This window comes from Poromitra crassiceps (assembly GCF_964638095.1).
Source record: "Poromitra crassiceps genome assembly, chromosome: 5".
Taxonomy (NCBI): Eukaryota; Metazoa; Chordata; class Actinopteri; order Beryciformes; family Melamphaidae; genus Poromitra; species Poromitra crassiceps.
The window spans coordinates 9433775-9447376 of NC_139642.1; the positions used below are offsets into that span (position 1 = coordinate 9433775).

At 45.3% G+C, this 13602-nt stretch overlaps 1 protein-coding gene across 1 annotated transcript in view; it reads right to left on the reverse strand.

Moving 5' to 3' along the window:
• Window positions 1-6549: 6549 nt before the first annotated feature.
• LOC310776292 (E3 ubiquitin-protein ligase TRIM39-like) overlaps window positions 6550-13602 on the reverse strand; it is a gene marked incomplete at both ends in the record, with an annotated part of 15516 nt that continues 8463 nt past the window's right edge. Inside the window, one exon of the mRNA XM_083636498.1 lies at window positions 6550-6834. Coding sequence (XP_083492624.1) covers window positions 6550-6834 — 285 coding nt within the window. The remainder of the gene's footprint in view (window positions 6835-13602) is intronic.

The following is a 13602-nucleotide window of genomic DNA, read 5'->3' on the forward strand; positions in this document are numbered from 1 at the left end:
CTGATTTTAAGTCTGCAATGAGTTCATCAGAGGCAGGCAGACTGTAGGGTGCGGAGGGTTGGGGAGGCCAGGTCAAACGGCAAGGAGTTGAACTCATGCATGCAGGCATGGCTCAAAATGGATGCGAAAAGGTGCAAACACACCAGACGCTGAAGTGACGAAGCATCTGGAAGCGCAGCCAGTTTCATTTTGGCGCACTTGTTAGCACATTAGACCGTTCAGTCAGACCTGCCGTGATGTAGCCGGCTCGCCCCATGCAGAGATTGTTTCGGCGTCTGATCTATTTTTGTGTGAGACCCGCGAGTGATTGTGTGAAGCCAGATAGGAAGTCAGTACAAGTTGTCACCGGCGCCGAGCAAAGCAGTGCGTCTGGTGTGAATGGCCAGGGTCCTGCTCCAGCTGAATTTACACACAGCGGCACTTTGCGTCTGCAGCATCACAATCATCTTCCACCCTCCTCCCTGCATGCATGCTCCAACCCACTCTGACTGACTGGTGGCGACCATTTATGGATTTCGTTTCCACTCCCTCCGTGTCGAATCTGTCTATCTCAAATGCCTGTGCCACTGTGAAACAACAACATCAACAATGCTAGCTCGTTGCTACATGCTGAAAACGGTTGGATCTGGATTGTGCAATAAAGCAGGCCTGCTTGATAGTTTTGGTGGATAGTTGTAAAGGTGAACGGAGCCTGTTTCCCCTATACCAGGGTGGAGGTATTAGCAGCCAGACTCTGCCATTGTAGGGAGGGAGTCTGGCAAGCGAGACTACCCGGGGAGGAACTCAAGGTAGGAGCTGCTGAGATGGAGTGGAGCGCTCCAAGGCAGTGATTGACCTGGTTGTGGTCAACTTGTAAACCTCCACGAGTTGCTGGGACATTGTGTTTTTGATGAATATGTGGCCTTATTCAACTCCTACAGCACATACAGGAAGACGCAGAAGAGCAAGCGCATCTAGAAGCTCTATCTCCAATCTGTAGGGCTGCAAGAACCCTACATCACTCTCGTTGACATGGGCATGATCTAGAGGATGGCAACTCCATCAGCAATTGGATCGGCAGACACAAGATGGCACCCCATACAAGTGGTCGGACTATGTCCACAAGGTGTCATCCATCATCCTTGCCCGCCATGGTGATGTTGACATATCATCTGTGTGATCGACCGGTATGACACAGCATACTTGGCTAAAGATAATGAGCGGAATCTGATGATTCAGAATCTATAGCTACAGCTAATAAAAAGAGCTTATTTTAGTTATCTTGTCATACATTCATTAAATATTTTAATGCAAGAAATCCTGGGGGTAGTTGGTACAGCAGTACCAAGGTAAAATGGGTGTTGACATTAACATCTTTTCAGTGAACATAATTCTGAAATGACTCCCAAAACATCCACCATTGTTAATCTCCTTCCTTGTGGTAAACCCCAAACGCACAGTATACCTTCCCATTCAAAAGTTACATTTCCACAATACTGGATGGCAGCCATCTTGGAATTCTGGGTCAAAACTATGCCATAATGTCAAACTGATGTCAGAATCGGATTCCTCGTGGTTGACTTACACCGAAAAGTGTCTTCATACATTATTCTATGTGCTCTGGGTCAAAAGTCAATTTTTTAACATGGCGCCAGTGGCCATCTTGGATTTGGCCATCTGGCAAGGAAAATCCCAGGATCTTTAGGAGGGACCTGGGCGCCATTTTAACAAAAGGTCTATATAAGTCAAATCACTCATCAAAACATCTTAGCCAGAGAATGGTCATGGCTTTGAAGTTATAGCATCGGTTATCAGATACTGTCATTTCCTTATCACGTCGTCATCAAATTCAGCATTGATTAGTCACTTTAACAGTTTATGATGTTCTATATGGTATCATTGTAATCCTTGACCATGGAAACTTTGGGATAGACATCTCCTTTTCTGTGTTAGCATGTGTGGTTCAGGAGATATGATGCAAACTACATAATTTGCTTATGGCAGAATTAAAATGGCCGCCACAAGGCATTTTTGCGATGGCTCAATTTCTGAAACTGTACAGGGCCCCAAACTATAAGCGTACCAAGTTTCATGCTTTTACGAAAAAGGGAACATCATTTTCACAAATCATCTGGACTAATACACAGAAATCAGGGTTTTGTCATTTATATGGGGGTAGGTTTGTTTACAGAGTGATAACTATCCTTAAGCTACCAAATCGGCAGGGTTATCATACCAAAATATAAAGTAGAGACATGTAGGAAGACAAAAATAACAAAATCGTGCGGTCACCTCAGGTGGTACCGATTTTTGCCTTGGCCCATGGACTAATTATTGAGTCCAAGATTTCCCCGAATCGATCACTAGCGACCGACATATCTGAACGCATTACTAGTGAGTGATGTATTTGGCTACTCTTCTGTTATTTTCAGTTACACTGATTCTGGTGGTATTTGATAAATTTTAAAAGAAGAAATCTCTCAGTTTTGTCAAAAATATAATTTGAATATGTTGTTTAAGGATTTCAACCAATATTCTACCGCTAAAACACTAATGATAAACCACACCAACGGTTAAAACTTTTTTTTACAGTTAACTTTCAACCAAGAGTCTGTGTCCATCTCTCTCTTTGTCTTGCTTGCTGTATGTCTCCCTCGTCATGTGACAGTGGAAGCCTGCTGCAGCGGGCGAGGAGCCTTCTGACTACCTTCATGTAATAAATAAAGATGAGGAAACAGACTTTTCCCCTTGGCTGTGACCCTGTTCCCTTGGCTGTTCTCCTCACACTCTAACAGTCTCAGTACTGCAGTGCTGTTCCTGTTCTCGGTGCCGTTGGCCCACGTTAGGCAGCAGAAAAAGTTCACCTGTTCTGGTTCCCTTCCCCATTTCTTTCAACACACCTTGCAAACAAATAGTTATAGAATAAGAACTTATAAACCAAGCTGGACCAGAATCACACTGTTCTGAACTTTTTTGTGGTGATTTTCCAACATATTATTTTGAAAAAAAAAAAAACACATCTTAAAAAATAGGAGCAGTTTTCATTATTGTTTGTTCAGGAGGTTTTTGCTTGTTTGCATTTTGTCTGGTAATTGTATTTTATATAATGTTAAAAGTTATTTAAACAAATAGTTTAGTTAGAAGATGTACAAATATTTTGTACTTTGTATACTTTTTTATTTTGTTCAATTTTTTTTATTGTGTTCAATAAAATTGGTCAACACTATCTGTGCTGCTTCACCACATCTCCTCTGAGTGACTTTGAGCTGTGGATGTGGCCAACTGAAAGCATGCAAGGGTGACACCATGTGGATACAGTGTGAAATGCAGAAAGGCTCTCAACATCTCTAACTCATAAATCTATCCATCAATAGTTTAGAAAGGTGCTAAATTATATTAAGTCATTTCTCACATACCTACTATGTGTGCACTCCCCTGTCTTGGTGCAATAAACCCCATATAGAAAAGACTAAATTATTTTTTATGCAAGCTCATTTAATGGTAGCCAGTGGTCGTGCTGTGCAGTTTATAAACCTCCCTCCTGACAAACAGATGCCCTGGTGACACATTCTAGAGCCAGATGGTTTTAGCCTCTTCACTAGTGTCCATCTCCCATGCTGGAGGTTCCGAGTTCGATTCCCAGTGCGGACTGTCAACACAATGTTAAAAAACGCATATTTAAGGGATGTAAGGGGTAGAAAGTGAAGAAGAAAAAAAGCCAGTTCATCATTGCATGTAACGGCGTTGTGTTGATGGCAGTTGCAGCAACCCATGTTAGGGGCTTAGCCCAGGTGTGGGCGTCACTACACGCTAGGACGTCACTACACCCTCCCTCCTCCCACCCTCCCTCCTGTGGAAGCTCCGTGGGAAAATGGCGGCGATTGAGTGCCAGGCAGTCTGAATGAAATTGAATGTAACGTTCCCAATTCTATGTAGTAAATTCTAAAAAACGACCCTCAACATTTGGGAAGGCTAAGCCACACAACTAGTTCGTTATAATCTAACGTCATGCTTTGAAGGCGACTTTACGATGATGAGGACGGTAAGGACTCAATCACATCAGGTCTCCGCTAGACTACCTCGGAGATCTCTGTTACAGGCCCAAGGCAACGGCCAATCACAACTCTCGTGCAGCTGACGTCACGCACGCCCCCTCCCCGCATGACGGCGCTCCACCCGCCATCATACGGGCAGGGCGGGGCGAGGCTCTGACGGACGAGTCTGTTGTGGCCTTACTCGCTACCACTTGGGACTCAGGAGGACTCACATTCATTCGGTTACACATATTCTAGTGTGTTTCTTGACCGGCACTTTTCTTGGTTCTTGCAGCAGTTTGGAAATAGGCTATTTGACATACTGTATCTGATCTCTTTTATTACTTGCTGATGCCTCCCACTGCAGCTGCTTGCCAGACCAATCTTTTATTTTGAGCATTTCAAAGAAAACCGATGAGAAGAAAACTCAGAGTAGAGCAACAGTTGATGGTGGTTACATCTCTATAGCGCGCCGCGTGTTCCACATCATGGAGAAGAATGGCCTTCTGTGCCGCGGGAACAGAACAAATGAGTCACTTTGTTGCTGGGCAGCCTGTGGGCTCTAAAGAAGAGAATGCATTTGTATTCACCGGGCTTTGCCTGGAGAGTGCCGGCCCGTAGACCACTTGTTCCCCTCCAGAACCGCTTCACGTTCTCTCACAGGCAGCCGAGCACATTGTGTGCCTCGGCCTTATGAAACCGTCACCGCAAATCACAGCCTCACTCTTTTGTTGTGTGGGGCCCTTTACTCAGTCCAGTGCCTAAAGACACTCCGCCATAAACCTATCAAAGGCAAGATGTTCAATGAGATTCCAATCTCATATAACGGCCAAGGATGAAAGACTTTACTAGGTGTCATCACCTGGGATTATGTCCGCACGCACACAGGAAGTGTGTATGGGTGGTTTATGCTCTTTGGGATGTGAGTACATCCTGAGAATAGTGTGGTTCTGGCACGCACACAGGAAGTGTGTATGGGTGGTTTATGCTCTTTGGGATGTGAGTACATCCTGAGAATAGTGTGGTTCTGGCACGCACACAGGAAGTGTGTATGGGTGGTTTATGCTCTTTGGGATGTGAGTACATCCTGAGAATAGTGTGGTTCTGGCACGCACACAGGAAGTGTGTATGGGCGGTTTATGCTCTTTGGGATGTGAGTACATCCTGAGAATAGTGTGGTTCTGGCACGCACACAGGAAGTGTGTATGGGCGGTTTATGCTCTTTGGGATGTGAGTACATCCTGAGAATAGTGTGGTCCTGGTAACCGTGCGAGGCAGCTGGATTCAAGTCAGATCACATGATCACAAGACCACATGACAAATGCATCTAGCCACACTCCAATCTATTAGTTTGAATCTGAATCACACCAATCAGCGTCCAGAGGCAGTTACAGTATACGGGCGGGCTTTGGTGTGACAACGGCCAGAAGCGAGCGCCATGATAGACAGATGGTTCATCTAATCACCTGCCAGGAATTCTGACTATAATCTCAGAAGTCAAGTACATTTTTCACTAGGGCCAAATCTGTATGAAAGAAAGGGAAACAGACATCTTTTGTTCACCTTGTGGCTGCTTCGCTTCGCTTTTAATGGAAAAATGGTGCCGGCAGGTGGGGAAAAACACTGTGACCAATTCTTGTGTTTGGTTGGATGCGTGGGTCGACTTTGAAACATCCACCACTTTGGGACCTGTAGCTCCTGCAGTTTCTGACATCCAGACACTTAAGATAAAATAAACAAAATTCCAGCACTATGTGCTTATTGGACCTTTAAAGTTTAGCTTCAAAAACGATTTAACATGTCTGAGAAATGCACAAACAAATCAATACAGAGTAAAGTCCAGTGCAGCAATTTAATATTTATGAATAATTTATGAAGCATTAAAGCGTTACTTGTTAACGCTCAACATACAAATTCATACATCATCACTAAAACCAATGGTAACATGATTGGCTCCTATGTAAATCTAACTGTATTAATTAAATTATATATATTATATATATATTTTTAAACATGTCTGCTTTCATGGACAGCACAGTTCTTAGACCACAGAGCCTACAGGACGCCCCAAAATGTTCCTTTATCAACACTGGCTATTAGTGGGTAATCATGTACAAGTGAGGTAGCAGTGGTACTCTTAACTTATCAATCAGACAGACATAAAACTTACATTTCATTACTAATGAGCTAATATGAATTACTCTTGATAAGCAACTTACATAAATTATTATTATTTAATTGTGTTAGTTGTATCCAAGTGTTATCCAATATAATTGCATTTAGTTTGCAGAATGTATTTAAGTTACACCCTTCGTTGCATTGCAGCAAAACATGACCGACGTTCTTTGTTAAAAGGACATGGTTAATTTGATTTGATGTATTGAGTACAAATTGGATAGTTTCACCAATTTGTGATGTTGTAATGTACTTGTTAGTGTACCCATGTCCTCAGCCCGCCTCCTCTACAGGTAGTGAAGTTAAGCCAATTAAAAAAAAGAAAAGAAATCAGAGCATGCCTCTGTCCAGACTCAGCCAATCAGAGCTTAAGTAGGGCCATAGCTATGCCCAAATTGTGTCTGCGAGGGCCGGGGCAGAAGCTTGCTGCTGGGGACGACCTGAAAGGAGCAGGGCGATCCACCACAGTCCCAACAGAGCCTCTGGGCTTGATGGTCTGGTCCGCTCTGGTACTGGGAGTACTGGGAGTACTGGGCGTGGCAGAGTGCAGATGCTCATGGGGGTGCAGATGGGTGTGGTTGTGCTGTTTTGGCCCAGCATGTCCGCTATCTGCTTTGGCATGGGCCTGCTCTTCCACCCTGGCAGCCTGCAGACGAAGGAAAAACAGAGAGGATGGTTAACTCCGTTGAGTCTAGTGTCTGCTGCTTTCAGCAAGCTTAAAGTCCCTGGAAACCAGAAATAATTTTTTATTATTTAGCATTTTGAGTTAATCACATCACAGGAATCTATGTTAATAAGCCACCAGCCAAATTTGAATGATGATGAACGTCGCAAAGTATATAAATTTAGGTTTGACAGTCATGGCAAAAGTCATGAGAATCAATTCGATTTTAGACGGTCTTTTCTCCCGCGGACTGTGTGGGCGTGTCCCGTGTGTGCACGCAGGACTGCACTGCAGGTCTCCTCCTCCGAGAGAGAGAGAGCGAGGGAAACGGAGAGAGAGAGAAGGAAAGAGAGATGGAGTGTGTGTGTGTGTGTGCGCTGCAGGGAAGCCGACAAAGTGCAGTTCCGAATTTCGTGCAATTCGGTATAGTGCCACATACTGACAACATAAAGAGTGATTTAGCTCAAGAACCATTCCTCCAAATGAGTTCAAACTTGGGGGGTGCACTGCTGGGAATCCGATGGAGTGCGGTGCCAAATTTCAAACATGCGCATAGTCATAGCACCACCTACTGGTAACATAACAAGTGGTTTATCCTTAGAACCGTCCATCTGATCGACTTCAAAATTGGTGGGTGCGCTATGGGCAGCCAAGGAAGTGCAGTGTCAAATTTTCTGTAATATAATAATAATAATAATAATAACTTTATTTATAGAGCACCTTTCACAGACCGAAATCACAAAGTGCTTTACAAAGCAAAAGAAAATACAGAGAATACAATATTAAAATCGAGAATAAAAATAGAGGTCACTGAACATAGTGTTCAGGACAGTAAACAATGGGTAGAGCAAAACTACACACTACAAACGGACCACGTTGTTAAAATATATATCATTCAATAAAACATCAACAAAACAGGGATACAGGGCAAGACCGGCATCAGTCACTGAAAGCCTCTCTAAAAAGGTGAGTCTTTAGGAGACGTTTGAAGGACTCCACAGAAACAGCTGATCTAAGGGGCGGAGGCAGGCTGTTCCACAGTTTAGGGGCCATGGCCTCAAAGGCTCGGTCGCCACGGGTCTTGAGGCGTGTACGAGGAACCTGAAGCAGGTTTAGATCATTGGATCTGAGGGAACGAGCAGAAGTAAGGGGGTGAAGTAGGTCCGAGATGTAATCAGGTGCCTGAGAGTGTAGTGCTTTGTAGGTGAGGGTGATGATTTTGAACTGGAATCTATAGGCAACAGGTAACCAGTGAAGTGACTTGAGTACCGGGGTGATGTGACAACTCCTGTTTGACCTGGTAATTTGACCAATCAGAACACAGCTTTCACATATCTGGAGAACCGTTCATCCGGTCGACTTGAAAGTTGACGTGTGCACTGATGGATACCCGAGAAAGTGCATTGTCGAATTTCATGCAATTTGACCAAATGGGGGGAGGGGAGGGGGGGGGGGGGGGGCAGTGCAAGCCGCAGGAGGATGGAGGGGGGGAGGGGGGGGGGCAGGGCAAGCCGCAGGAGGATGGGGGGGGGGGGGGGGGGGGCAGGGCAAGCCGCAGGAGGATGGGGGGGGGGGGCAGGGCAAGCCGCAGGAGGATTGGGGGGGGGGGGGCAGGGCAAGCCACAGGAGGATTGGGGGGGGGGGGGGGCAGGGCAAGCCACAGGAGGATGGGGGGGGGGCAGGGCAAGCCGCAGGAGGATTGGGGGGGGGGGGCAGTGCAAGCCGCAGGAGGATGGGGGGGGGGGGGGCAGGGCAAGCCGCAGGAGGATGGGGGGGGGGGGGGGGGGGTTGAAGAGAGGGAGAGCATGATGTGTGAATGGGGGGAAGGTGAGGGGAACAGGCACTGCACTAGTGGTAAATCAATTTGATTTGATTTAGACACTGCAAACTCCATGTTTGACAAAAAAAGAAACTCAAATCTAACTTGATCTTACATACCAGGATGGCCGAGAGGTTAAGGCGTTGGACTTAAGATCCAATGGACAAATGTCCTCGTGGGTTCGAACCCCACTCCTGGTAAGTTGTTAATTTAGTATGTTTATGAAGTATTTCTCTGTACTGTCTTTCTCCTTCTGAGTATAATAGAGAGCCGCAGGAACGAGTCCGGAAATCATCGATGCTAACAGTCCTGGTTCTTCACTGTTTTCGCCTATGGGAGTTTTGAATGGGTTTTTGGCGCAATGCTTCTAATGATCTCTCTGGGCAACGCAAGCTTAATCAAACGCGAACCAGTGTTTAGTAATATCATCTTCACACACGAGGATCACTTTTATGAGTTTTGAAGCTTTTACGTGCCGTTAAAAGGGCGGCTAGCTAGCAAACGGCTAAATGAGACTACACTGTTGAGTCGATGGGGATATATACGTTAATAACATCACCACTTCAAAGGACAAACACGGAAATTCTCTTTCCCTCACCTGGTTCAGCCCGTTTAGCCCGGGGGTAATCAGTGCACACATCCAACAACAGTCCAGGTTGAGCGCTGACGTGACGTGGAAGCCTATGCGACAGTATGTAGTTCTGGATTAGTTTAGCTCGAGCTTTTTACTTCTAGGGCTCGCATTTACGCTACAAAACTCATGAAAGTGGTCCTCATGTGTGAAAATTATCCGACTGAACTCTGGTTCGCGTTTGATTAAGCCAGCGTTGCCCAGAGAGATTATTAGAAGCATCGTGGCAAAAAACCCATTCAAGAATCCCATAGACAGAAACAGTGAAGAACCAGGAAGTCCGGGACTTCCGCGTTCTGACTACAAAAATACGTCATCCCTGCGGCTCTCTATTTTAAAGCTGCCTTCATATGATAAGCAATCTACTCTTCTCTCAGCGGGAGGTAGAGCAGAGAAAGCTCAGTGGTAGCCGGTAGGTAGCTCAAAGTTTAAATCATTTGAACTTTGAGTGCAGCACACGGTGGAAAATTCGATGCCAAGGGTAGCGCTGCCACATAGTTGGGCGACACCGCTCTCCCCATAGAAAACAATGGCACAGCGGGCGCGGCGCTGTTTTACCGCGGATCATGTGTGGGCGGGGCTTAAGCCTTTGGAGCAGCCAGGAACCAAAACAGTCAAGTTATGAGATTATTTTAGATTGTTTATTTGTTGCTTTTTCGTGTTAGACGGGGTCCGTCAAGCTCAACCCAACCACCCCGGAACGCAAAAATAGATAAGGAAAGCAATTTCTTACTCAAATCTTTTTAATGAATTATATTTCAAATTGAATGCTTACCATGTAAGGTCAGGAACTTTACCACAGGGAGAGAACTGTGGTCATTTTAGGATGAAATTCACCACCCCGTCACGTTTTATTGTGACGGAGATGGGATACTATGAATCATTTTAAGAATGTTATGCCTGAGGTGGAAAAATATGTTTTCTTGGATGATAAACATTTCCTTTCATGTTGTGGATTTCAAGAAAAAAGTTTGCTCTTGATGAAAATTTTGAAAATGTCACGGTGGAAACCGTACTCGTTTGGGAGAATAACCCATTTGCCATCATAAAAAGGAAGAGTTGTAACTATGGTGTAATTAAATGTGGTACATAAACGGCGTTTGCGTGCGTTTACTTCACTACAGCCCTATCATGCACCAAGTTGATTTGCTTAATTGCTAACAACTTGTGACAACAGGCACACCGTCAAATAGGACCAACGTTAGTTTGTGTTACGTAAATCATCAGTATATAAAAGGGAGCGGGGCCTCTGGCTGTTTCTCTGTCCCACTGATGACATCATCAGTGATCTCATAAATTCACTCACACACTATAGTTCAGTCATGATGTTACTGACACACACACACACACACACACACACACACACACACACACACACACACACACACACACACACACACACACACACACAAGAGAGCGACTGAGGGAGAGGGAGAGAGAAGGGGGAGAGAGACTGAGCGAGAGGGAGAAAGAGGCGAGGGAGAGAGAGGGGAGAGACTGAGGGAGAGAGACTGAGGGAGAGAGAGGGGGAGAGAGACTGAGGGAGAGAGAGAGAGGGGAGAGAGACTGAGGGAGAGAGAGAGGAGAGACTGAGGGAGAGAGAGGGGGAGAGAGACTGAGGGAGAGAGAGAGAGGGGAGAGACTGAGGGAGAGAGAGGGGGAGAGATACTGAGGGAGAGAGAGAGAGGGGAGAGACTGAGGGAGAGAGACTGACGGAGAGAGAGAGAGGGGAGAGACTGAGGGAGAGAGAGAGGGAGAGAAAGAGAGAGGGGAGAGACTGAGGGAGAGAAAGAGGGAGAGAGAGAGAGGGGAGAGACTGAGGGAGAGAGAGGGGGAGAGAGAGAGGGAGAGAGAGAGGGGAGAGACTGAGGGAGAGAAAGAGGGAGACGAGAGCAACTGAGGGAGAAAGGAGAGGGGGAGAGAGAGAGAGAGGCAAGGGAGAGAGAGAGAGACTGAGGGAGAGAGAGGCAAGGGAGAGAGAGGAGAGAGAGAGACTGAGGGAGAGAGAGTGAGAGACATTGTGCATGCGCTAATAGGGGAGGCAAGGCCACACAACAGCTGAGCTGCGGGCGAGGCCGCGCAGTGGCCAAGCTGCGTACGCGAGCTGTAGGGCGGGCGAGGCCGCGAGGTGAGCCCTCACAACGGGCGAGCCCTCACAACGGGCGAGCCTAGGAATCGAGCGCATGCGCGTTTTAAAAATTGGCAAAGACTCTGCAGCTTGCCAGACACCCGGCTCTGTAAGCGTGTGTTTCTATGGACGTGACGCCCAAAGAAACACACGCTTACAGAGCCGCCCAGAGCGTCCCAGTTGAAAAATGTGAAAAACTATATGTACAGTGTGAGAACGCATCTTAGCTCTCTTAAAGTCGAGCTGAACCCAAGAATGACTTTTCTTTTCTTTTAGTTCAAATACCTGGGTATGCAGTGCACCTATTTAATAATGTATGCAAAACAAATCACAACAATCTAATTTCTTTAGTTTTTCACACTTTTTCACATCAAAAGTTTGTTTTTCAAGATTTCATTGATAACAGTAATGTACAGTTTGCTGACGTCACCTAGTACTATCAAATTTCTACCCCATTTCAACCAATCATATCACGAAATGCAGCTGTCAATCAAATCTTCATTTCTGGATAATTTTCTCTTCCAAATGAAGTCGAAAATGGCGCCTATAGTGCCTGTCATCTGCCAGAATTCCTATCCCATAAACTAACTACTAACTACTTGGCCAATTGTTAGAAACATGAACAAAAAACAAAAACTATAATCTCTAAGAATGCAAAGAAATGTAACTGGCTCGTTAAAACGCGCATTCCAGGGATATCGTATCGTTACAGCAGCGATAATGGCACGCGCATCTGAGAGCTTGGTTGTCAGGGGTTGCACCTCGGAGATTACAGGCCGACGTGCTGCACTCTCCGCTCGGCAACACGAAGGCAGCTGGCTGCCTGCGGCTCGCTGAGCTCCACTCCTCTCGTCAAAAGGCTCTTCCCGAGTGGAGCGCCACAACACACTGAATCCCACTCGATTTGGAGGCGGAACACGCCAGGATTGGCCAAAGCCCAATCCAGTCCCCAGAATTGTCAAATAAAATCGTCAACATGATGACCTGCCTCTCAACCTGTCATCTTAGACAAACTATGTTTTCAGTCTGAAATGGACTCAGTATGCACGTGACGAACAGGTTCAGTTCGACTTTAATATGTCCCAGCTGGCCCGTACAGATGTGATATATTCTACAAATGATTTGAAGAATTTAGACACCGCACTGTCAGAGACAGAGTTTAGAGACGTGTATAGATCATATTTATACAGCGACTACAGTCGTTAGAAACAGACTGAAGCATAAAAAACACACTTTTTGTTGTTTTATTGATTTCCAGAAGGCGTTTGATCTTGTTGATCACGACCTCCTTAAATATAAGCTTCACCAAATTGGGGTAAATGGAAAGTTCCATCAAGCTATTACCTCAATATACAAACAACCTGTTGCCTGTGTGAAAGTGAACGATTATTTTACAGAATGGTTTTCTACTCTCTCTGGTGTCAAACAAGGGGATGTTTTGTTTCCAACTCTATTCGCCGTTTTTATTAATGATTTGGCCAGAGAGATAAAGCAACTGGGGAAAGGGGTATTATGTGGTCAGGTAATTGTAAACATCCTTCTTTACGCGGACGATATTATTTTGCTTTCAGAAAGGGAAGAAGATTTGCAAATGATGCTGATATGTGTTAATGAGTGGTGTAAGAAATGGAGATTGTGTATTAATCAAAAGAAATCACAAGTAATGCACTTTAGAAATCCAGGTAGAGAGAAAAGTTATTTTCAGTTTTGTATTGGGGACAAACAACTCGAGTTTACAGATAAGTATAAGTACCTTGGTTTGTTTTTTGATGAATACATGTCGTTTTTCCATGGTGTTTCTGTTCTAGCAGACTCAGCAAGCAGGGCATTGGGAGGTATTATGGGTAAGACCAAAATGTTGAGAGACATGGGCTACTCTACTTATTCGAAATTGTATCAAACGTGTGTATGTCCTGTCTTAGATTATGTTTCGGGGGTTTGGGGTTTCAAAAGGTTTCAGTTGAATGAACGAGTCCAGAATCGAGCAATCAGATTTTACCTGGGACTTCATAAATATGCCCCCATTTTGGCAGCTAATGGAGATATGGGGTGGGACTCCTGTGAAATTAGGTGGAAGGCCAGTATGGTGGGTCTTTGGAACAGGCTGCTGGGTTTACCACCCAACAGGGTGGCTAGCCATATTTTCTTTTGGGATTTGTTTGCTGAAGGGGA